General features: G+C 50.6%; 3 protein-coding genes across 6 annotated transcripts; 2 read left to right on the plus strand and 1 right to left on the minus strand.

Annotated features, from left to right (window-relative positions):
* The first annotated feature begins 1578 nt into the window (after positions 1 to 1578).
* Positions 1579 to 9359, plus strand: B3gat3 (beta-1,3-glucuronyltransferase 3). Its single transcript, XM_038310715.2, has 5 exons — positions 1579 to 1769; positions 3289 to 3463; positions 7674 to 8034; positions 8217 to 8507; positions 8853 to 9359. The coding sequence occupies exons 1-5, from the start codon at positions 1688 to 1690 to the stop codon at positions 8949 to 8951; spliced, it is 1008 nt and encodes a 335-aa protein (XP_038166643.1). The 5' UTR covers positions 1579 to 1687; the 3' UTR covers positions 8952 to 9359.
* Positions 9360 to 9513: 154 nt separating this feature from the next.
* Positions 9514 to 11841, minus strand: Rom1 (retinal outer segment membrane protein 1). The gene is made up of 3 exons (XM_038321104.1): positions 10847 to 11841; positions 10212 to 10458; positions 9514 to 10122 (listed from the first exon to the last, which is right to left on the minus strand). The coding sequence occupies exons 1-3, from the start codon at positions 11434 to 11436 to the stop codon at positions 9901 to 9903; spliced, it is 1059 nt and encodes a 352-aa protein (XP_038177032.1). The 5' UTR covers positions 11437 to 11841; the 3' UTR covers positions 9514 to 9900.
* Positions 11705 to 23360, plus strand: Eml3 (EMAP like 3). Of its 4 annotated transcripts, none has more exons than XM_038321075.1 (22): positions 11705 to 11810; positions 13293 to 13464; positions 13537 to 13794; positions 13888 to 14001; positions 15129 to 15196; positions 15350 to 15473; positions 15768 to 15938; positions 16102 to 16171; positions 16258 to 16368; positions 16754 to 16849; positions 17884 to 18039; positions 18177 to 18318; positions 18684 to 18835; positions 18917 to 19042; positions 19124 to 19255; positions 19843 to 19910; positions 20435 to 20523; positions 20595 to 20692; positions 20826 to 20913; positions 22346 to 22444; positions 22702 to 22832; positions 22916 to 23360. In XM_038321075.1, exons 2-22 carry the CDS (start codon positions 13358 to 13360, stop codon positions 23117 to 23119), a joined length of 2604 nt encoding a protein of 867 aa, XP_038177003.1. In that variant the 5' UTR covers positions 11705 to 11810; positions 13293 to 13357; the 3' UTR covers positions 23120 to 23360. The 4 variants fall into 4 exon arrangements, with proteins under 4 accessions (XP_038177003.1, XP_038177001.1, XP_038177002.1 ...); XM_038321073.1 differs by lacking the exon at positions 11705 to 11810 and adding an exon at positions 11923 to 12228; XM_038321074.1 differs by lacking the exon at positions 11705 to 11810 and adding an exon at positions 11923 to 12228 and having other exon boundaries at positions 13540 to 13794.
* The last annotated feature ends 276 nt before the right edge of the window (positions 23361 to 23636 follow it).

Consider the following 23636-nt stretch of genomic DNA (forward strand, 5'->3'; position numbering starts at 1 on the left):
AACTTGCTAGGAAGGAGCTTCTACTCATCTGTTCTGTAGACTGGTAGAAAGATTGTCTGAGTCAGGAGTTCAAGACCATTCTAGACAACAGACCCTTTTGATGGGGCGTGGGGGGAGCTTTGCAGGCAGGTGGCCGTTCAAGTCCTAAGACTACTATGCATGTTGGAAGAAGCTATTCTGGGGGTTTTGCCGGGCGGTGGTGGCGCATGCCTTTAATCCCAGCACACGGGAGGCAGAGGCAGGCGGATCTCTGTGAGTTCGAGGCCGGCCTGGTCTACAAGAGCTAGTTCCAGGACAGGCTCTAAAAAAGCTGCAGAGAAACCCTGTCTCGAAAAACCAAAAAAAAAAGAAAAGAAAAGAAAAAAAAAACTGGGGGTTTTCTTTGGACCACCAGCTCAAAAAAGGACATGGGCTTCACTCTGTAGCCCTAGCTGTCCTAGAACTCGCTCTGTAGACTCAGAGATCCACCTTCCTCTGCCTCACAAGTGCTGGAATTAAAGTGTGCACCATCGCCGTCCAGCCCTAAGTAGTTCTTAGTATTTTTTAATCGTATTCCTTTATGTGGCTTGGTTACCTTTGCTCTGTATTCCCCATCCTGTTTCCTCTGCTGCTGGCTGGAGATTCCTCCTTCCTCCCAGAGCAGTAGGTGACTGTAGCTAAATGAAAAGATTTTGAATGTTTTCATCATAATGATGTAACATTGAGAAAATGTTTACTGATATGAACATCAACTTTTGTGTTTTAATTACATATTGAAACAATATAACAAATCAGTTTATATCTGCGGGAAGGTTCCAGGTAGTAGCCTAGGCTGACCCTGAATTCTCCACCTTAGTATGTAATGGAGGAGCTTGCCTCCACCTTCCCTGGTGTGCTGGGATTGCAGACAAGCACCACTCTCCCAGGTTTATGTTGGTGATGTAAACCAGTGCATGCTAGACAAGCGCTTTACGAACTGAGCTACTTCCCTGACTAAATATGTAAATGAAATAAATGTTAGTAAATAAAGTCACCCATTGCTCTAGTGACAGTTTATAAACTTGGTATCCTTTTACCTCAGGAAACAGATTTACATTACAATTCATAACAGTAGCAAAATTATGTTTATGAAGTAGCAAGGAAAATAATTTTATGGTTGGGGAGTCGCCACAACATGAGGACTGTATTAAAGGGTTACAGCATTAGGAAGATTGAGAACCACTGGAATAGACCCAACTGAACTGGACTGGCACCTGGCAGGCCATAGATTTCATTCATTGGTTGAGTATTGAATGGCTGTTTCTTTGGACAGCCAGCGCTGGTGCGGAGGCTGAAGGATGAATGGATGACTAAAAACTCGGGAAGGGGCGGGACTTGTTCTCAATTCCGAGCTCCACGTCGAGCAAGGTTCCACGTGCTCCCACCAAGGTTCTGACTGCCGGTCGTGAACGCCTGACACAGCGGACATGGCGTCATCACCCTGGTTGGCCTACCAGGAGGAGGGACCGGAAATTACCTTGGGGAGGGGCACCACTGGCCGGAAGTAGTTCCGTGTGGCGCTCGGAGACCCAGGTTCTCGAGAACTACTACAAGGGGGTGCGGGGAAGGCGGGGCTCGGGGCTGGGCGGGGCCCGCGGGAGGGCCGAGGGGCGGGCGGACCTGTCCCTGCCGGTCCCCGGCGGACCCCGCCTGCCCCGGCGGCGCGGCCATGAAGCTGAAGCTGAAGAACGTGTTTCTTGCCTACTTCCTGGTGTCGATCGCCGGCCTCCTCTACGCGCTGGTGCAGCTCGGTGAGCGGGGCGGGGCGGGGTGCGGAGGGCCGGCCCTAGGCGCAGGGGATGAGCCCCGCAGACGGCTGCTTCCCGCTCGACCCTCGGGACAGTTCTCGGTGGCCCCATATCTAGAACTCCATGGTCTACAGCTCCACGAATGCCAGCCAGGCCAGGAATGACCCCGCCGCCGCCTCCGCTGCCGCCGCGCAACCCATTTCTCACCCCTCCCCTCCCTGCCTCTCAGACCTGCTTGCTGACAGGTTTTTGAGAACCTTATGTTCGTTCTCCCCTCAAGCTCTTTGGCTTTTTCCCCCCAAGGCCATCTGTTTCTCATTTTTAAGGTTTTAGGCCAGATGTCACCGAAGAGAGGACTTTTCTGACCACCTTAGCTCAAGTAACCCTTCTTAGTCCTGATGCCTTTTTAATATTTTATTCTCTAAGTGGCTCATATCGCAGTTTGTAATGACTTTATTAGTGTCTGCTTCTTTCACCAAAGTGATAGCTCCGTGAGAGTAGGCCCCTTTTCACCCCTTTGCTTTATCTTAAAGCAGGGTTTCCCAAGAGTACTCAATGAATGCTTATCTAGTGATGGAATCAGTGAATTTACTGACAAGTCAGTGGTCACAGACCATGGAGCAGACCGAATCCAGCCTTTTATTCAAAAACTTGGGTAAATGCTTCTCAGGTATTGCCATTACGTGAGTGTCGAGTGGCTCAAACTGCTGTTCCTTATTAGTCTAGAAGGTAACATTAGGGTCATAGGTAGGAAGGATAGGAAGGGTGGCAGATAACCAGCTCGAGTTTAAATAGTAGCAGGGCTGAGGGTGCAGTGATAGAGCACGAGCAAGTTCGAGGCCCTGGGGTGAAGCCTCAGCAAATAAAAAGGTGGCAGATGGAACTGATTAATAATGAGAGTTGAACCAGGCAGTAGTGGCACACGCCTTTAGTTCCAGCGGTGAGTTCAAGACCAGCATGGTCTACAGAGCTAGTTCCAGGACAGCCAAGGCTACACAATAATAACAAGAAAAAAGTGTGGAATATAGTGGCCCAACATTTGGAAAACAGGCCAGTGGGTTAAGGGTTTGAGTCCAGCTTGGGGCCATATAGCAAGACCTTACCTTCAAATGACAACAGTAGTGCTGGAGAGATGGCTCAAAGGTTAAGAACACTGACTGCTCTTCCTGAGGTCATGAGTTCAATTCCCAGCAACCACATCACAACCATCTATAATGAGATGAGATCTGGTGCCCTCTTCTGGCCTGCAGACATACACGTAAACAGAACACTATATACTAAAATAAAATCTTAAGAAAGAAAAGGGACTTGGAATTTAAAAAAACAAAAACAAGACAACAATAAAAGAAAGATAAAGAGTGCCTGCTAGTTGAAAGAGTAACCTGCCTGCCACCATGCTTTAAAAAAAAAAAAAGCATTGGCTAGGAGTTAAAAGGATTTTGACTCAGGGTTGTTGAACTACTTACTGTCTTGTGGTTCTCTGCCCTGATTCCCATTCCCTGTTGGTGCATCTTGGGACCAGGCCAGCCATGTGACTGCCTCTCTCCACTGCGAGCGGCCGCTGAGCAGCTTCGACAGAAGGACCTGAGGATTTCCCAGTTGCAAGCTGATCTCCGCCGCCCACCCCCTGTCCCAGCCCAGCCCCCTGAACCTGAGGCTCTACCTACTATTTATGTCATTACCCCCACCTATGCCAGGTACGGCTTTGGTACATCCAAAAGATCTGCATTTGCCAAAAAGATGGGCTAATGATGAATTTAAACTAGGATACTCCTTAGACTAGAGTTTGTAAAATGGCAAGATAAATGATCTATCTTTAATTAGATTTGTGGGAGTTTTTTTTTCTATAAAAAAAGACAAAGAAGCTGGGCGATGGTGGCACATGCCTTTAATCCCAGCACTCGGGAGGCAGAGGCAGCAGATCTTTGTGAGTTTGAGGCCAGCCTACTCTACAGAGCGAGTTCCAGGACTTTGGCTCTAAAGTTACTAGGAAACCCTGTCTCAAAAAACAAACAAAAAATAGGCAAAGTGATAATAGGAAGTAGACTGTTTTACTGAGTTACTGCTAAACTTTTCTTTCCTCCCCTGAGTCAGGGTTTCTCCTTGTAGCCCTAGCTATCCTAGAACTAGCTCTGTAGACCAGGCTGGCCTTGAACTCATAAAGATCTACCTGTCTCTGCCACCACTGCCACCGGCTCTGAGTTACTGCCAAACTTTAAGATAGGACAATAAAGAAAATTTTGAAATTTTGAAAGAAAATTTGAGCTCAACAATGAATTAATTTCTTTTAGGAAATTCTTGGTAGTTGACATCCGTAATCCCAGCACTTGGGAGTCTGATGACTACTGGTTTGCATCCATCCTGAGTTACAGAGTAAGACTCTGTCTCAGAACAAACAAGGAGACAAACAAAAACACCCAACAACAAGAACAAAGAAGTAAAAACTCCTGTGTAGAAAACTAGGGCTGCTGGTTGTGGTGGCGCATGCTGGTAGGATTTGCTGAAGGAGGCAGGAGGACCAGGAGTTTGAGGCCAGCCTGGGCTACACATTTAAAAAAAGAAAAAGAAAAACATCAGGGCTAAGCAGGTCCAGGAGGACAATATTTGTTTAGCTTTTCCTAGGCCCTGACAGCAATCCCCAGCAAGGGCTTGTGGAAAGGGACAGGATAATCTACCAGCTTTTAGAAATGGTTTTGGGCAGGATCCTGTTACTTACATTGTGATTTGTTTTTTATTTTATTTTTTTATTTATTTTTATTTTTTTTTTGGTTTTTCGAGACAGGGTTTCTCTGTGGCTTTGGAGCCTGTCCTGGAACTAGCTCTTGTAGACCAGGCTGGTCTCGAACTCACAGAGATCCGCCTGCCTCTGCCTCCCGAGTGCTGGGATTAAAGGCGTGGGCCACCGCCGCCCGGCCTGTTTTTTATTTTTTAACCAGGGACTACACTAGATGTTGACTTTGGTTTTTGTTTGTTTGTTTGTTTTTGAAGTCAAAACCTTGTTTTAGGGCTGGAAAGATGGCTCAGCGGTTAAGAGCCCTGACTGTTCTTCCAGAGGTCCTGAGTTCAATTCCCAGCAACCACATGGTGGCTCACAACCATCTGTAATGAGATCTGGTGCCCTTTTCTGGCCTGCAGGCAGAATACTGTATATGTAAATAAATAAATCTTAAAAAAAAACAACAACAACAACAAAAACTTGTTTTAGTACTAAGAAGGCCAACTTAGAAGTATAGTTTGGGTCCCACAGCCACAAAGTCTTGTTAGCATGCCTTCCTGGACTCAGATGACCGAACCACTTAGGCAGCTGCAGACACTGTCACTCACACACTTACACAAACCACCAACTCCCGGACCCAGAAGAGGCAAACCACATATTCCAATTCTTTAAAATAATTTCAGTTTGGACATTAAAAATAAACCAAATAGGAGCTGGAGAGAGGGCTTAGCAATTAAGAGCACTGGCTGCACTTCGAGAGGTCTCTGGTTCAATTCCCAGCAACTACATGGTGGCTCACAACCATCTATAATGAGATCTGGTGCCCTCTTCTGGCCTGCAATCATACATGCAGGCAGAACACTGTATACATAACTAATAAATAAATCTTTTTTTTTTTAATATTTTTTTAAATTTTATTTATTGTGTATACAGTGTTCTGCAGTGTATGCTTGCAGGCCAAAAGAGGGCATCAGACCTCATTACAGATTGTTGTGAGCCACCATGTGGTTGCTGGGAATTGAACTCAGGACCTCTGGAAGAGCAGCCAGTGCTCTTATCCTCTGAGCCATTTCTCCAGCCCATAAATAAATCTTAAAAAAATAAAACTAACCAAATAGCCGGGCATGGGTAGTGTGCACTTTTAATCCCGGCACTTGATAGGCAGAGGTTGGAGGATCTGTGATACTTCCAGGCCAGTCAGGGCTCCACAGGGAGATTACGTCTCAAAGTGAACAAACAAGTTTCTCATCTGGAGGAAAATGACCGGGACTTCCTTTATTTTTTATTTTTTATTTTATTTTATTTTTCAATTGCTTTGTTTTTTTGAGACAGGATTTCTCTGTGTAGCCCTGGCTGTCCTGGAACTCACTCTGTAGACCAGGCTGGCCACCAGCCTCTGCCTCCCAAGTGCTGTCACAACCACCCAGTCCTTTAATTTTTTGAGACAATGTTTCACTGTGTAGCCATGGCTGACCTAGAACTTGATATGCAGACCAGGCTGGCCTTGAACACCTGTGTCTTTGCCTTTCAAGATTTAATTGGTTAAAATAAATTAGAATTTGTTATCTTGTTTACTTACTTGCTTTTTATTTTATGCACCTGTGTTGCTGCCTGAGTGCAGGTTTGTGCACTGAGAGTGCAGATGCCACAGAGGCCAGCAGAGGGTGGCAGGTCCCCTGGAACAGGAGTTACAGGTGGTTGTGAGGTGATGTGGGTATTGGGACTCAGACACTGGTCCTCTGTAAGGTCATCAAGTTCTCTTAACTGTTTCTCTGACTCTATTTTTTCTTTTTCTTTTTTTGATTTTTGAGATAGGGTTTCACATTGACTCTCCTGTAGCTTACTGTATAGACCAGGCAGGTCTATATTCACAGAGATCTGCCTGCTTCTGCCTCCTGAATGCTAGGACTAAAGGTCCTATCTTGTTTTTCTAAAATATATCTTTGTCTAGGAGGTATAACGTGGTGGCTAAGTTCTTGCTTAGCATATGCAAGGTCTTGGGTTCAATCCCTAATACTGAAACAAACAAATAAATAATATTGTTGCTAGGGATGATAGCATACTTGTAATCTCAGAATTCAAACAGAGCCAGGAAAGTTGTTGAATTTGAGGCTAGCCTGGGCTAAAGTGTGAGACTTTATCTCAAAAGCCAAAATATTTATAAAATTTACCAAAGCATTCACCTGATTTTATTTTTATTATTTAGTTACTGGTGATTGAACCATGTACAGGCTAGGCAAATATATTACCACCGAGCTACATTTCCAGCCCTTATCCATCTTATTTATTTTTTTGAGACAGGGTCTCTCTATATAGTCCTGGCTGTCCTGGAACTTGATATGTAGACCAGGCTAGCCCCAAACTCCAAAGAGATCTGCCTGCCTCTACCACCCAAGTGCTGGGATTAAAGGTATCCATCACTCTGCCCCTCGTTTTTTTCATTTATTTATTTGTTTATTTATTTATTTTGTTTCTTCAAGACAAGGTTTCTCTGTGTAGCCTTGGCTTTCTTAGAACTCTCTGTAGACCAGGCTAGCCTCAAACTCACAGATCCACCTGCCTCTGCCTCCCCAAAGTTCTGGGATTAAAAGTGTGCACTACCACCGCCCGGCTTATGCCCATCTTCTTAAACCACTTTTACTCCTGAGTAAAATTGATGCATAGATTGAACCTTTTCCCAGCATATTTCACTTGATAAAACAACATGCAGGATATGGTATCCCCGTACAGGGAGGCAGAGATAGGAGGAGCAGGAGTTCAAGACCATCCTCACCAGCATGTGGAGTCTGGGGCCTTAACAACATAAGACCCTGTATTGAAAACTAGAACAAAATACAAAATTATTCAGACCCAGATCCATCTGATTCCAAATCATGTGCCCTGTAGTCTTGGCCCAGCCTGAGTCCTGAGGTTGAAGTGGGTGATGGCCTGGTCTGGAAAGCTAGGGCAGGTGAACATCTGCATAAAATTGACACTTAAGGTAGAGCGAGGCAATGTGGCAGTGTCTTGATGCTCGTGTGAATACCCGAAGCCCTGGATTCTGTCCTAAATAACACGTGCAACATGCAGAGCTTGGGCACTGGTGGAGGAAAAGCCAGGAGAGATGCAAACTGGCCAGGAGCAGCTGTCATCCTAAGTGCTGTGGGCCAAGGCTGCTTGGCACCTTCCTTCCTGCATCTCTCCCCCTGCAGGCTGGTACAGAAGGCAGAGCTGGTTCGGCTGTCACAGACCCTGAGCCTGGTGCCCCGTGTACATTGGGTGCTGGTGGAAGATGCTGAGAGCCCTACCCCGCTGGTCTCGGGGCTGCTGGCTGCCTCTGGTCTCCTCTTCACACACCTGGCTGTCCTAACCCCCAAGGCTCAACGACTTAGGGAAGGTGAGCCAGGATGGGTTCGGCCCCGAGGAGTAGAACAGCGCAACAAGGCCCTGGACTGGCTCCGAGGCAGAGGGGTTGCTGTTGGTGGGGAGAAAGACCCACCACCGCCAGGGACCCAGGGAGTCGTGTATTTTGCTGACGATGACAACACCTACAGCCGGGAGCTCTTTAAGGAGGTGAGCCTTGGGATGAAGATGGGAAAAGAGGTCAGGTAGCATCAAGTTCCTTCTTCATCTTGCTAATGAGTGTGGATGTAGGCTACTGGGTGCAGGTGGGGAGCAGTAGGGGAGAGGTGTCAGTGAACAAAGTGGTTCTTTCCCCTGGGCCACAGCTCTCTTTTTTCTCTCATCTCTATTAGATGCGTTGGACTCGTGGTGTTTCAGTGTGGCCTGTGGGGCTGGTGGGCGGCCTGAGATTTGAGGGTCCGCAGGTACAGGATGGCCGGGTTGTGGGTTTCCACACAGCATGGGAACCCACCAGGCCCTTTCCCCTGGACATGGCGGGCTTTGCTGTTGCCCTGCCGTTGCTGTTGGCTAAGCCCAATGCCCAGTTTGATGCTACTGCACCCCGGGGCTACCTGGAGAGTAGTCTCCTGAGCCATCTCGTGGATCCCAAGGACCTGGAGCCACGGGCTGCCAACTGTACTCAGGTAAGAGGGTGGAGAAGCTGGTTCTGGGATGAGCAGTTAATGAGAGAAGTGGAATTGGTGTTTGAACCAGGATCTCTGGTCTGATCAGCTTTCACTCTATTGAAAAGACTACTGAGAGTCAGGGAAGGCTCTGGCCACTTCATCTTACAGATTCTGTGAACCCTTGTGTATATCAGGGTCGAGTAACAACCCCATTTTAGAGGCCATAAAGTTCCTCCACCCCCATACTTCATACATTATATACCAACTCTGAATGCAGAAGAGGGGGCTGGTGGGATCTGTTCTAGAACACATACCTCAGGGCCCTGGGCATGGCTGGTCCTGACCCTAACCCTTCCTTCACAGGTACTAGTATGGCACACACGGACAGAGAAACCTAAGATGAAGCAGGAGGAGCAGCTGCAGCGGCAGGGCCAGGGCTCAGACCCAGCCATTGAGGTGTGATGGCAGCTTCACCCTGACTTCTACCTTATTTTAGGCACATACCTTGTGGGACTTGGCTCCAGGCCAATCCAGGATGTGGTTTTTTTTTTTTTTTAAAAAAAGACATGACCCCTCAGAACCAGAGGCAGCCCCTCCAACTACAGGGTGTGGCCTAGCTGCTTCCCTCCCTCCCCACAGCCTGCCATGTGGCACTGCCCACAGGCTAGAGACAAGCAACTGTTGTATTGAGCAAGGTCAGCCTCATCTGGGGTGGAGCACGACAGATGGACTCAGGAGGGAGGGTGGCTAAGGGAACTGGGTAACTTATTGGGGACAAGCATGCACTGGGGGCTAGAGGAGCTGGGCTGGACCCTCCCCACCTGAGCATGCGGATCCCCTTCCTACCTCTAGAATAAAGAATCTCAACCTGGAGGGCCTTGTGTCTCTTCATTTGGCAAAGCTCCTTGCTGCGCTCTAATCCCAAGAGATAGTGCAGCCTGTTCCTACACAGGCCGATTCCTCCTCTGCGCACACATCAGTCCTTCAGCCCCATCCCCTAGACAAGAGAGACAGCAGTGGGTTCGATCCAAAAACTTTATTGTAGAATCTGTGTACTAGCAACAGTCTCCAGGCCATTCTGCGTCACTTTCTTGTCACCCTGATCTGTTCTCAGTCTTGGTGGTTCTGGCTGCAAAGGCTGGGCTCCAGGACACCCAGACTCCTCTTCATTCCAGTCTGTCTCTGACTGCTCTAACTCCTGTAAGCTTAGGACCTTCCCTTCCTCAGCCCTAGTAAAGAATTGTACATTTGCTGGGCGGTGGTGGCTTTAATCCCAGCACTTGGGAGGCTGAGGGGGTGGGGTATCTGTGAGTTCAAGGCCAGCCTGGTCCATAGTGTGAGTTCCAAAGCTACACAGAGAAACCCTGTCTCTAAAAACCAAAAAATTAAAAAGCCCCCCCCCCCTTTCAGGTTACATGGCCTCAGGTAGATCATCCTTGGGAGGTTCCTCTTCTGGTGGGGCCTCCTCAGGTGCTGGCTTGTGGGCAGTCCCTCCCTGTAGCCAGGCAGTTTTCAGTGTGTCTCTCAGCCCACCAGGAAAAAGATAGCCCTGGGTCTCTCCTTCCCCATCAATGACTCCTCCAAGCCCCTCCAGCGCTGTCTGCAAATACCGCAAGCCCAGGAGCACTAGAGCCTGTGAGGAAGCAAGTGGGAAGAGTGACTGATGGTCAGTGAACTGGGACCAGAGCTGAAAGTGGAAGGTGGGGTCCTTGGCTGACTGACCTGCAGCAGGAAGGTGACAGCCAGCATGCTTCCCAGTGTGCCTGACAATCCCTGCAGGTGCCCCAGCAGTACCTCATGGCACCCTTGTGCCCAGAGGTTTAGGTTGGGTTGCCGAGGATCGAAGAGTGGATGGGCATAGGGGTCTGAGAGTTGGCTTTGCAGGCAAGGCCGGGGTGAGTGGGGGTTGCAACAGGAGAAGGGGACGCCATCAATCAGGTATAAACCTTCCACATTGCTCTGGATCCGGCTGTAAAAACATATGCCACATAGTTAGATGACTGCAGACAGAGGCCTAGAGGAGCAGCCGAGGGCTGGGGCAGCTGAAAAAAATTACTGTAAAACATCTACTGAGTGCTTTACTATCCAAGCTTGCTTAATTAATTTATCTCCACAGCTCAGTAAGATAGGAGCCTATCTAGAAGATAAAGACAGGTACAGTTATCTCTATTTTACAGATGAGGAATGGGCCCAGAGTGGTTTGGCAACATGCCCTGGGCAGCACAGCTGATAAACAGTTGTAATCCATTCTCTTCGCTACTGTGTTCTATTTATTGCATGCCTGAGTGAGAATTTCAAGACAAAGGAGGGAATCTAGGGAGGGGGAGAAGGAAAAGAGAAGCAAATCAATCACTCACTCAACCACATCTTGGTCACTGGGGTCCAGGTAACGGTTGCTGACCCATTGGACACCAAACCAATCCTTGTAGCCATGGCGTCCGCAGCAGTGGTACCTCAACTGCAACTCATCCATCAGTCGTTTGGCCTGACAGTGTCCAGGCACCTCTGTGTCCCTGTAGTGAGCCAAGGCAGCCTCCAGGCCTTCCTCCAGTCCCTGGTGCAGACTCGCTGGCAAAACCAGGGTTAGCCCCAAGGCAAGGGCCAGCAATCCTCCGCCTGCAGCAGTGCCAGCCGCCAGCAACGGACTCAAGACCCCTCGCCAGGGAGGGTATCGAGCTGCATCCAGACTCGCCTGGCTGGCTCCTGCGCCCCCTAGTCCTGTGCCTAGAGCCATCGCTCCTGCTGCCAGGGCAGTCTGGGGCAGGGCAGGGAATGGACAAGAGGGAGCCAGGAAGGTGCCAAGGTGCCACAGCTGTACCAGGAGGTGCCCGCTACAGAGGAGGGTGAGGCCACCGGCCAGTGCCAGCAACCAGGAGAGGAGCCAGAGCCCCTGCGCCAGACGGATACGGGGTTGGAGGGGCAGGACCACGGGCAGCACCGGCGCCATCTCCCATCTCTGCCCAAGGGAGTGAGGAGCCGTCGGGGCTGGGGATTGGCTAGGGCAGGCAGGATGCTGAGTCAGCCCAGCCTGGCTTCAGCAGGACTAATGCCATCCTGACCCCAATACCCTGGGCATCCTCCCACTCCAGCCTTAATAACCCTCTCCTAGCCCCAATTCAGGATGCCTTAGTCTTGCCCTTTAGGAAAGGCCCCGCCCCCAGGCAGAAAGCCCATTTTGTGACCCCGCCCTGGCCTTTCGCGGAAGTGAGAGTTTGGTACGCCCGGCTCCGGGTTTAGTAGAGACCCAGACCTCAGGCCCTGCGTCCCCTCCCTAGTCCTCTGGGAGCCTGGGGCCCGGAAGCCCGGCTAGAGCCTAGCGGGGTGAGAGGTCAACCGTGTGTCCCCGCCCCCGGCTAGAGCCTGAGGGGGGGGGCCGGACAGGGAAGGGTTACCTGGCGGCCCGCCCCCCCCCCCCAGGCCCGCCCCCGTCCCGCGCTTGCTGGCGACTCTGGGTCCCGCGCCTGTTTGTGCTGCGGCGCTGGGACTCGGGTCTGCCCTGTCACCGCACCCCGGGGAACCCACCCCCCGGAGAGTATCAGGCCCGGGTTTCACAGCGCCCCCTCCAAGCCTTGTCCCCTGCGCCCGACAGCGCCCCCCGGGGGTGGCACAGCATCCCTCTGCGCGCGCGCCCGGGGTGCTTCCTTCCCCTCTCCCCAGCCATGGCCCCCGCGGCTTAGACGCCTCCGCCGCTGCCGCTCGGAGCAACGCGGGGGCCGGATGGACGGGGCTGCGGGGCCCGGTGAGTATGGGGCGGGGCGGGCGGCGTGGCCCGGATTCCGGGAGCGCCAGCCCGACGGGCGCTGCCAGTGCTGGACGGCTGTCTAGTGGCGTTCCCGCGTGCTCTTGAACCCCAGGGGCTCTGAGCATCCTCCTCGGTTCTTTAGGTTGTCCGACTCTAGTTCCTCAGAACCTCCTACTGTCACTTCGGACTTCCCTTAATGTCATTCTACTTCTTGGTTCTCTAAGTTTCCCTGACCGCTGTGTCACTCTGGGCCTCTTCCCCGGGAATTCCGGCTCTTTTTATTTCTGACTCCTACAGTCACATTGGGATGTACACTGTAAATACTCTCCGTTGTTACTCTGTACGGTCACCAGATCTCGTTCCTTACACCTTGGCCGCTCAGTCTGACTTTACTGTCCCGTCCACTTTCTAGCTTGTTGACTGCGTTTGCATTTGGTAGAGACTTGCGCTTGCTGGTGGGACGAGGGGGCTGTAGTTCCTCACCAGTTTTGCTCTTGCAGCTCTCTCTCTGGCTCCCACGTACCTCGGCAGTATTCCATACCCCTCCACCCCGTCCCCAACCCGTATTCCATGGTACTCCCTGTCTTTTTTTTTTTTTTTTTTTTTTTTTTTTTTTAAATATTTATTTATTTATTATGTATACAATATTCTGTCTGTGTGCATACCTGCAGGCCAGAAGAGGGCACCAGACTCTATTACAGATGGTTGTGAGCCACCATGTGGTTGCTGGGAATTGAACTCAGGACCTTTGGAAGAGCAGGCAATGCTCTTAACCTCTGAGCCATCTCTCCAGCCCCGGTACTCCCTGTCTTTGTGGAGGCTGGGGTAGCAGCAGGAAGGGAGTTTTGCCAGGCTCACTGCATGCCCAGCTAGGAGGAGGAGGAGGCCCTTGATCCTCTACCATCTGTCTTTCCCCCTCTGGATAAGCCTACAAACTTTGGACTGCTTGAAAGGGGGTAGTCCTATTGAATGAGTGGGTTGTAAAGTTGGGCAGGAGGACAGAACCCCCTTAATTGTCCAGATAGTGGCATTTTTCTGAGTGTTTGTTGCCCCTTCTCCAGGTGAGGGCCCTGCTCATGAGACCCTGCAGACCTTGAGCCAGAGGCTTCGGGTGCAGGAAGAAGAGATGGAACTGGTAAAGGCAGCCCTAGCAGAAGCCCTTCGCCTGCTGCGGCTGCATGGCTCCGCCACCTCCCTGCAGGACTCTGGCATACCGGCTTCAACAAGGGACAGGTATGCATGTCAGTACACTCATTATTCCTTCCTGGAAACTTGGGGCATCAGTTTGATTTGCTGTCTCCTCAGCAGCCTTAGGGCTCCTCCAGGACTGCCACCTCCCTGCAGCCCTTCCTTGGTGAGCCGAGGCACCCAGACGGAGGGGAAACTGGAGATGGAGCCATCTTCTGGACCACCTGGCCTGAGCAATGGGCCTCCGGCTCTTCAAGGGGGCAGTGAGGAGCCCAGTGGGACCCAGTCTGAAGGATGCAGCAGCAGCAGCGGGGCAGGCTCTCCTGGCCCCCCAGGGGTCCTTAGGCCTGTGCAGCCCCTTCAGCGTTCCGACACGTAGGTGTCCTGTGGTGGAAGCTGAGAGGGTGGGAAGTCTGAGAAGCAGGACTGTAGGGCTTGCTCTTTCACTTTTTCATTCTGCCCCACCAGGCCACGAAGAAATTCCTCCTCTTCCTCATCCCCCTCAGAGCGGCCCAGGCAGAAACTCTCTAGGAAGGCAGCTTCCTCAGCCAACCTGCTATTGCGGTCAGGGAGCACAGAGAGGTGGGTAAGCCTTCCCTTCCCTCCTCAACTTGCTGTACCACAGGCTCAGTTTCTTGACTTTCTCCCTTCCTGGGTGGGGTGGGTGACCTCATTACCCAACAGGAAGAAAGAAACAAAGCATTCCTTGGGACTCCTGTAGTGTTCTGGGCACTGTGCTAAAACTCTCCTCCATGGCATTCAGGCCCTGTAGCATCTTCGGTGGGTAGGTGGTTTCCTGTGCTCTCCATTGACCAGGTGAAGCAGCACAGAGAGGGTAATCAGGTGCCTGAGGTCACAGAATCAAGCTCTGAACCCAATTTTTCCTGATTCTCGTTCTGCTAACTTTTTTTGTATCACAACATACCTTTCAAAATTCTAGGAGTTCTAAGTTCCCATGACATCTTATTTAATTGAGACAGGTTCTCACGCTTTAGCCTAAATTCACTTTGTTGCCCAGGCCAGCCTAAAAGGCATGGTAGTCCTCCTTTCTCGGCCTCTGGAGTGCTGGGAAGAGAGAGACCTGGCAGCTCTGGTGATTCTTCACAGATGGCTGTTCTCAGCACATCAGCTGATTCCCCTCTTGCTACGATGTTCTGCCATTCCTCTGCCACTCCTGTACCACAGGGCAGCATCCCAGAGCCAGGAAGTGTTGTCTTAGTGGACCTGAAGGTTTACTCTAGCCTTGTCACTTTCTTGGCTGTGTCAGCTTATTGTCCAATGACAGTGACCTCTGGGGTTCACGTGTCACTCTCCTTTTGGGATATTTTGCCTACCTCCCAGATTCCTGAAAGGTAGGACAGGTGTACGCTCTGGTTTCACTTTGGCCCCATTTACAAATATGGGAATAAAAAGTCAGTAGAGACCTAGAAGAAAGGGTACAGGCTACGTGTTTTATGGTCCCATTCTCTCACCTTTATATTGCTTTTTCTTTCTTCTTCCCTTTTCTCCCCCCATCTCTTTCCTTCTTCTCTCCCTCTCTCACTTCTTTCTTTGGAACTAAAAGTCCCTGTCTTTCTAGAGCTCTGTGGCTCTGACAGCGACCCCCACACCAGCAGGCTGACTGGCATGAACCTATCAGTATCTTACCCCACACACCTCAGGTGTTGGGACTTGATCCTAGTCTTTACACTTTTGCCTTTCCCCAATAGCCGTGGGAGCAAAGACCCCCTCTCCAGCCCTGGGGGTCCTGGATCTCGGAGGAGCAATTATAATTTGGGTATGTACGGAGAGGCAGAGGGAGGAACTTGGATGATGGAATTAGGGTTTGGGCAATAGCCCTAGGAGCTACGTTGGGGGACCTGTCAGGTATGGTGGGTATGCCGCTTTGGTCTTCTGGAAGGGAGGCTTACGTCTCTGCTTGTCTCTGTAGAAGGCATTTCAGTGAAGATGTTCCTTCGCGGCCGCCCCATCACCATGTACATTCCATCTGGCGTCCGAAGTCTCGAGGAGCTGCCCAGTGGCCCACCCCCGGAGACTCTCAGCCTCGACTGGGTGTATCCTATCCCTTCAGGTTCCATGGGATCCCCATCCCACTATGGGTCCCCCTTCCTTTATAGTTTCTTTCTGTGTCCGTGGGGACAGGGAGTCCTCTAAATCATCCCATGCCACCCTGCTGTGGATGGTAATGCACAGAAATGCCATCCACCCGCTGTGGATGGTAATGCACAGAAATGCCATCCGCCCGCTGTGGGTGATAATGTCAGGCAGCAGCTTTGCCATTTCCATGCTTCACCCTTTCCCTCCTGCCTTTGGTCTGGTCCTTTCCTTGACCGTGGTCCCCAACACAGTTATGGGTATAGGGGCCGTGACTCTCGCTCTAATCTGTTTGTGCTGCGCTCTGGGGAGGTGGTCTACTTTATTGCCTGTGTAGTGGTGCTGTACCGGCCTGGGGGAGGCCCAGGGGGTCCTGGAGGTGGCGGCCAGAGACATTACCGGGGTCATACAGACTGCGTTCGATGGTAAGGGTCTTGGGGTTTGGGACTGGTGGGCTTGACAGGAAGAGGGTCTGGCTGGGGGTGAAAAGGCAGAAAAGAGAGTTGCCTTGCTGCTCCTTAAGCCAGGAGAAGGTGTCTTGGGTGGTCTTGAGAGACCCCTTCCTAGAGTTCTCCTCCCTCTGCATAGCCTTGCTGTTCACCCTGATGGTGTTCGTGTAGCTTCAGGACAGACAGCTGGAGTAGACAAGGATGGGAAGGTAAGATCAAGTCAGAATATCAAGCAGCCAGGATGACCTTACAGACCAGTTTTTCTTCAGAGTTCTGATCCCTTCTCTTCCATTAGCCCTTGCAGCCTGTGGTTCACATCTGGGACTCAGAGACGCTCCTAAAGCTGCAGGAGATTGGACTGGGTGCCTTTGAACGTGGTGTGGGGGCCTTGGCCTTTTCAGCAGTGGTGAGCTGTGCACAAAGCTTCCAGATCCCTATTTTTTTTTTTTTTTTTTTCTTTTTTTTTTTTTTTAAGCAAGCAGGGTCTCACATACCTTAGGCTGGCCTCTAACTCAATATGTAGATGAGGGTGTCTTTGAACTCTTGATCCTTCTACCTCTAACCTCTACCCAGAAAGTGTCATAGAAGTATGCCACCCTGTCTGTCTAGATCCTTCTTCTTAAGACACCACTCTTTCATTTTACCGGGAAGCCTGGGGGGAGCTCTGGTGTCCCGGGCTTGCTCATCCAACCTGTTCTCTTGAGAAAGACACCTATCAACTTCCTCTGCCCTCTCAACCTAATGTTCGCAATGTCCAGACCTCCAGAGCTCTGTTGTGTCCCCCTCCCTAGGATCAGGGTGCTTTTCTTTGTGTGGTGGATGATTCCAATGAGCACATGCTGTCTGTATGGGACTGCAGCCGGGGAGTGAAGCTGGCTGAGATCAAGGTGAGGAGCCCAGGTGACTTAATGGGTTCGGAATCTGGGTTTGGGAATGGTGGAATGCAGACAGTTCCAGACTTACTTATACATATACTTCCTTTCTGATTAGTGCTTCTCAGTTCTCTCAGCGTTTGTTTCTTAATCTGTGAACTGGGAACTACAGAAGTTATAATTGGAAATATAGTTTTTAGGGGATCAGTTTTTTTTTTTTCCTTTGCAATGTTGAGGGTCAAACCAGGGCCTTGAGTACTCCAGGCAAGCATTTTACCACTGCCCCACACCTCCAGGCTTCTACCAGAGTCTTGAAAGAAGAATTATCCTGGGCCGCAGGGCTTTTGTAGACCAGCTGCCAGGGTGCAGATTGGGTTAGAGACTGTTGGTGGCACAAGCCTGTCATATCAGCTACTCCGAAGACTGCAGGAGGAAAGAGGGCTGGGGATATAGCCCAGAAGACGAGTGTTTACCTAGCACACACAAGGCCCTAAGTTCAGTCACTCTCAGCATTGTAATACAAACAAATTGAAGAGTCAAGAGCTGGGTGTAGTGGTTCATGCCTGTAATTCCAGCACTTGAAAAGCTCAAGTGGGATCACTGAGAGTTCTAGGCCAGGCTGTTCTATAGAGTAAGAAGTTGTCTCAACAAACAACAGAAAAAAAAAAAAAAGCCACTGGTGGTGCATATGTTTAAACTTAGCACTTGGAGGCAGGAGGATAAGGAGTTCAAAGTTCATCCTCAGCTGGCTATATTGGTAGCTCCAGGACAACCAGAGGTATATGAGACTCTGTCACAAGAAACAAAACAGAACCAAATTCCAGGTATGGTGGCACACACCTTTAATTCCAGTACTTGGGAGGCAAAGGCAGGAGGATCTCTGAGTTTGAGGACAGCCTGGTCTACAAAGTGAGTTCCAAGACAGCCAGGGATACACCGAGAAACCCTGTCTCTAAAAGCAAAACAGAGCAAACAAAAAATTGAAGCATCAAAGACAACAAGTGTCTCAGGGCGTAGGGTGACTGAATCAAGTGTCTTCCTTTCTTCAGAGTACGAATGACTCAGTCCTGGCTGTGGGCTTCAGCCCTCGTGACAGCAGCTGTATTGTCACCAGTGGAAAATCTCATGTTCACTTTTGGAACTGGAGTAGTGGAGCAGGGGTTCCTGGGAATGGGACCCTTGCCCGGAAACAGGGTGTTTTTGGGGTGAGGTGTGGATGGGTCAGGTGGTGGGGAGGGAAGTGGGACTGGGTACTATAACTCCAATGTGCCCCAGCACCCCCAACTGTCCTGTGATCTGGTGTTTGCCTTTACCTTTGACCCCTGATCTCTGCCCCCTCCAGAAATACAAGAAACCCAAGTTTATCTCTTGCTTTGTCTTCCTCCCTGATGGGAACATTCTCACTGGAGACTCCGAGGGGAACATTCTCACTTGGGGGCGGAGTGTCTCTGATTCCAAGACCCCAGGCAGGGGTGGGGCCAAAGGTATGTGGTTGGGGGTAGCATCTAGGATGTTTGTATCTCAGAAATTCAGTAGGAACAGAGTAGAGAGTTTCCCACATTTTCATCTTCATAACTGATGAACTTTCTGAGGGGCTAGTCTAGAAGGTGGGGAGCCATATGGTAAAGGAGAGAAGGCTAGGGACTTGAGTTTGTCAGATCTCAAATTCAAAGTTCAGTTTTGCCACTATTACTGTGGGCTGAGTTGGCAGCCATTAAGCTTAGAGAGTCTTCTGTAGGTGCTCATAGCTAGGAGATACGTGTTATCCTGTGTTGTGGTGGTTTGAGCTGCCCTTTCCCTACTTCCCTGAACTCTTCAGATCATGACTTACCGAGGGTTTTACCAACAGAGACCTACACAATCGTGGCCCAGGCGCACGCTCATGAGGGTTCCATCTTTGCTCTGTGTCTCCGACGCGACGGGACAGTGCTTAGTGGTGGTGGGCGGGACCGACGGCTGGTACAGTGGGGGCCTGGGTTGGTGGCCCTCCAGGAGGCTGAGGTGAGAGATAGGCTGAGGTCAAGGAAGGAGGGGGGAGAGGAATGGTCAGTGTGCTTTTGACATTCCCTTATTACTCTTTAGATTCCAGAACACTTTGGAGCTGTGAGGGCCATTGCTGAAGGGCTTGGCTCTGAGCTGCTGGTGGGAACCACGAAGAATGCATTACTGAGGGGAGATCTGGCTCAGGGCTTCTCCCCTGTTATTCAGGTTGGGGATCCAAAAGCCAGGGAAAGAAGTAGGGAAGGGAGTTGGGGAAGAGCAGTGGTGACAAACATTGTTCTGCTGCAGGGCCACACTGATGAGCTGTGGGGACTTTGTACACATCCCTCCCAGAATCGCTTCCTTACCTGCGGCCATGACCGGCAGCTCTGCCTGTGGGATGGGGAAGGCCATGCACTGGCCTGGAGCATGGACTTAAAGGTAGAGTCAGCTGCTCTTGGTCCACCATGCTACACCTGTTCTTACTCCCTAACATTGCCTTTCCTTCTACATTTGGAACAACCAGTTATGTTATGGTTATTGGCTATTCCAACAGAAATTCTGTAGACTGGTAAAAGTGATGCCTTGTGCTACCTGGGCATTGCTATTGCCTCAGACCTCATCTTGATTCAGCAACTAAGTAAGTTTATCTGTAGCACAGCTAAGTGGTTTCAGTGTCTTTTCCTTACGAGGGGTCCAAGAGGCCTGTCTGTCCCAGGTCTCCCAAACCCCTCTTTTTCCGGTTGCCTTGGGAGGATCCTTCGAAGTTATTAAGTTGACAAGGTGTCCATTCAACTTTATTAAACTTATTTTTAACTAGCATTTGTCTACATAATTTTGAGTGTGACCAGGCCCTTTCCTCCCCCAACTCCAAGCCCCCGTTCTCTGAATCCTTACATCTCTAGTAACCGCCCTTATACTTCCGTGTGTATTCTGCTCTCCTCTCCATCCTGGCCCCTGATGCCTTTCCCCTGTCTCAGAGGCCCCTTATAAAGGCATTTTCCTAAATGTACCTTCTCTTTTCCCAGGAGACGGGTCTGTGTGCTGACTTCCACCCAAGTGGGGCAGTTGTGGTTGTAGGACTGAACACAGGGAGGTGAGAGAACACCAGGTCTATGAAGAAAAGCAGGAAGGTCTGGGAAGGGTTCTTGGTAACAGAAGGGACAAGGTGACCAAGGCTAACTTAAGTGTTGAACCAAACCTTTTTCTTGGGGGGTGCTTCTCTGTAGCCCAGGCCTCCTCTCTCCTGCTGTCACCAAGCCTTCCTCAGCTATATTCTTGTGTTTGGGAGCAGAATGGGGTGTCAGCCCAGGATGGGGAAGCAGTGGGACTCGGAGGGGTGGGTGTGGGTGGGCAAACAGGGAAGTGACAGGCTTACCGACTCCACAAAGTTTTTGTGGTAGGCCTGGTCTGTAGTTTCTAACTTCTTTTCCAGGCAGCATCAGAAACCCTCCCTCAGCTTCGCTCTGCCCTTAGCCTCTTCCCATTCCCCAGCAATGGTGCCCTCTCCAGACATCACAGCCTTTCTGAAGTTCTCTGTCTCTTCCTAACTCCTTGCCTAGGGTCTCCTAGGGGTGGGCTCACATCCTGCGTCTCACTTCCCTCCCTTCTCCCTTTCAGGTGGTTGGTTTTGGACACAGAGACCAGAGAGATCGTGTCTGATGTCACTGACGGCAATGAGCAGCTCTCAGTTGTCCGGTACAGCCCAGGTGGGAGCCACCCCCGCCCTGGACTTGGATCCTGCTCTGGCTGTTCTGTGTCTGAATAACTCTCTTTGTAGATGGGTTGTACCTGGCTATTGGTTCCCATGACAACATGATCTACATCTATAGCGTTTCCAGTTGTGGTACTAAAGCCAGCCGCTTTGGCAGATGTATGGTAAGGATGCTAGGGTGGAAGGAAGGTGGGATTTGTTAATTGTGCACAGTAACTGGGGCCTGATGCATTAAGGGCTAGTCTGGAGATGGGAAATGGTAGCTATCTTGTCAAATTCTTGACTCTTGTTCCCCAGGGGCACTCCAGTTTTATCACTCACCTTGACTGGTCCAAGGATGGGAATTTCATCATGTCCAATTCTGGGGACTATGAGATTCTTTACTGTGAGTGGCATGGTGATGGGGATAATTGAACTGTGTTTGTGTTTTTGTTTTGTTTGGTTTGGTTTGCATCAGACTGGCCTGGAATTCTCTGTGTGGCCCCTGCTGCCTTTACATTGGTCACCCTCCTAGTGACTAGATGAGGGTCTGATAGGAGGCTTCGTCAGGGGGAGCGGTGGTATTAGAGGAGTATCAAGCAGAGGGGCAGTATGGAGGAACTGTACAAATAGGACAGAGCCTGTGACTAGGCAGCTTCACACCATGTCTTCTTTACATAAGAATGGCCAGTTATGGTGGCGCATGCCTTTTATCGGGGAGCTTGGGAGACAGAGACAGAGGAATCTCTATGAGTTCCAGGCCAGCCAAGGCAACTTAGCAAGACCCTGTTTCTAAAACAAAACGTAACAAAAAGCCTGGCATTGGGGACACACACATTTAATCTCCAGCACTCAGCAGACAGCTCTCTGAGTTTGGGGCCAGCCTAGCCTATAGTATGAGTTCCAGGACAGCCAGGGATACAAAGAGAAAACCTGACTTGAAAAACCAAAAAAACAACAACATCAACTCCCCCCCCCCCCCCCCCCCGCAAACCTTCACCAATGCCAGGTGATGGTGGTGCTCATCTTTAATCCCAGCACTTGAGAGGCAGAGGCAGGTGAATCTCAGGAACAATGCAGTAAGAAAAGATTGTCTTCCTGTAGTTTCTCAGGGCAGGTGTGAAGGGGCTAACTTATCTAGGAAGGAAAACTGATGGACACTGTTAGAACTTATCCAGAGGTTGAGGCAGGAGCGCGGGGAGTTCCAGGCATGTCTATGCTAGTCTCTCTTTTCAAGACAGGGTTTCCTCTGTATTGTCCTGGCTATCCTGGAACTCGGTTTGTAGAGCAAGGTGGCCTCCAACTCAGAGATTTGTCTGCCTCTCAAGGTGTGAGCCACCATGCCAGGATTAGACTATTTTTTTTTTTTTGGTTTGTTTTTTTGAGACAAGGTTTGTGTGTGTGTAATCTTGGCCCCTGGCTATTCTAGAACTGGCTCTGAAAGATGGGCAGTGGTGGCACATGCCTTTAATCCCAGCATTTAGGTGGCAGAGGCAGGCGGATCTCTGTGAGTTTGAGGCCAGCCTGGTCTACAAGAGCTAGTTCCAGGATAGGCTCCAAAGCCACAAAGAAACCCTGTCTCGAAAAAAAAAAAAGCTAGCTCTGTAGATCAGGCTGGCCTCGATCTCAAAGACATCCACCTGCCTCTGCCTTCTGAGTGTTGGAATTAAACGGGCATACCACCACCAGTCTGGGCTTAGACTATCTTAAAGCCAAACCAAATCAAACAACTTTAGTGAGACCTAGGAAGCACAAAGTGAGGTTCATAATGGCTGGCTGGTTACGTCTGTGATCAGGTCACGGTCACTACTGAGCTCGTTGGGACAATTTCTACCTAGGGGACGTGGCTGGAGGCTGCAAACTACTAAGGAATCGCTATGAGAGCAGAGACCGGGAGTGGGCTACCTACACCTGTGTGTTGGGCTTCCACGTCTACGGTGAGCAGTGAAGCCAGCTTGCAGAACCCTTTAGGAGGGCTAGGGAAACAAGGTGGAACCAGTTCGGGGATCAGAATGTTGGGTGTGTGTCAAGTGTCACAGGGTGGGCATCAGAGTGGCAAATACAGGCCAAAAGGACTGTTTGGTTCTTGGGACTGGGAAGGATTGTCGAGTGCAGTGGCAGCCTGGAGATCCTAAACACTGTAGCTCTATACTGCGGGAAGCGTCCTAGTGGCTGAGGCTACCTGTTGTATTAGGTGTGTGGCCTGATGGCTCTGATGGAACAGACATTAACTCCCTATGCCGCTCCCACAATGAACGTGTGGTGGCTGTAGCGGACGACTTCTGCAAAGTGCACCTTTTCCAGTATCCGTGTGCTCGAGCCAAGGTGAGGCCTTAGGGGGCCGTTGGGTCCAGGTGGGTAGGCATGGGATCTTGCCACTGCTGCAACTGACTTTTTTTCTGGTCCAGGCGCCAAGTCGCATGTACTCAGGCCACGGCAGCCACGTGACTAGCGTCCGGTTCACGCATGACGATTCGTACCTCGTCTCCCTAGGTGGCAAGGATGCCAGCATCTTTCAGTGGCGAGTGTTGGGCGCTGGGGGCTCTGGGCCCGCTCCTGCCACGCCTTCTAGAACTCCCTCTCTGTCCCCCGCCTCCTCCCTAGACGTGTGATCAATGCTGTATGGTCTTGTCCTTCTGGTACTGTGGCCTTGTCCCGCCGTGGCCAAAACACCTAGGACCAAGGGCAGTCCTTTTCCTGGGCTGGCTTTTTCTTTAACTTCAGTACATTCCCAATTGCGCATTTTCCTGGAGGGGCGAACCGCTCCGTTGCAACACGATAATGACTTGCTGGCTGAGCCGGGCAACCCTTTGCCTGGTGAGGGGCAATAAAAAGAAAAAAAAAAAAGTCACCGCCTGGTGTTTTGTGGAGTGTGGTGGGTACCTCAGGGGCCCAGTGGGTTGGTATAAAAGAAAAAAGTTCAGGGCGGGAAGGAAAAAAAGACGGAGCTCGGACCAAATATGCAAATAACAGGCAAAGCGGCTTGCAAATAACCTCAAGAAGCGCCGAGAGAGCGCGGGCGCCTTTGAGGCCACTGTAGGAGCTGCAGCAGCGACCCAAAGTGCAAAGAGTTAAATCCGGCTCCCTACCGCCCTCGGGGGCGGGGTCGAGCTGCAACGGAAATAACCG

This window comes from Arvicola amphibius, chromosome 1, assembly GCF_903992535.2.
Source record: "Arvicola amphibius chromosome 1, mArvAmp1.2, whole genome shotgun sequence".
Lineage (NCBI taxonomy): Eukaryota > Metazoa > Chordata > Mammalia > Rodentia > Cricetidae > Arvicola > Arvicola amphibius.

What these genes read in the sequence shown, in the direction of transcription:
- B3gat3 (XM_038310715.2), top strand. Translation starts at nt 1,688, where the DNA reads ATGAAGCTGAAGCTGAAGAACGTGTTTCTTGCCTACTTCCTGGTGTCG. An exon ending in ATTACCCCCACCTATGCCAG is followed by an intron (nt 3,464 to 7,673) that starts GTACGGCTTTGG and finishes CTCCCCCTGCAG; the next exon opens with GCTGGTACAGAAGGCAGAGC. An exon ending in GGGCTGCCAACTGTACTCAG is followed by an intron (nt 8,508 to 8,852) that starts GTAAGAGGGTGG and finishes CTTCCTTCACAG; the next exon opens with GTACTAGTATGGCACACACG.
- Rom1 (XM_038321104.1), bottom strand. Translation starts at nt 11,436, where the DNA reads ATGGCGCCGGTGCTGCCCGTGGTCCTGCCCCTCCAACCCCGTATCCGT. An exon ending in AGTGACCAAGATGTGGTTGA is followed by an intron (nt 10,459 to 10,846) that starts GTGAGTGATTGA and finishes ATGTTTTTACAG; the next exon opens with CCGGATCCAGAGCAATGTGG. An exon ending in CTGTCACCTTCCTGCTGCAG is followed by an intron (nt 10,123 to 10,211) that starts GTCAGTCAGCCA and finishes GCTTCCTCACAG; the next exon opens with GCTCTAGTGCTCCTGGGCTT.
- Eml3 (XM_038321073.1), top strand. Translation starts at nt 12,207, where the DNA reads ATGGACGGGGCTGCGGGGCCCG. An exon ending in CCGGCTTCAACAAGGGACAG is followed by an intron (nt 13,465 to 13,536) that starts GTATGCATGTCA and finishes CTGTCTCCTCAG; the next exon opens with CAGCCTTAGGGCTCCTCCAG. An exon ending in CCTGGAGCATGGACTTAAAG is followed by an intron (nt 19,256 to 19,842) that starts GTAGAGTCAGCT and finishes CTCTTTTCCCAG; the next exon opens with GAGACGGGTCTGTGTGCTGA.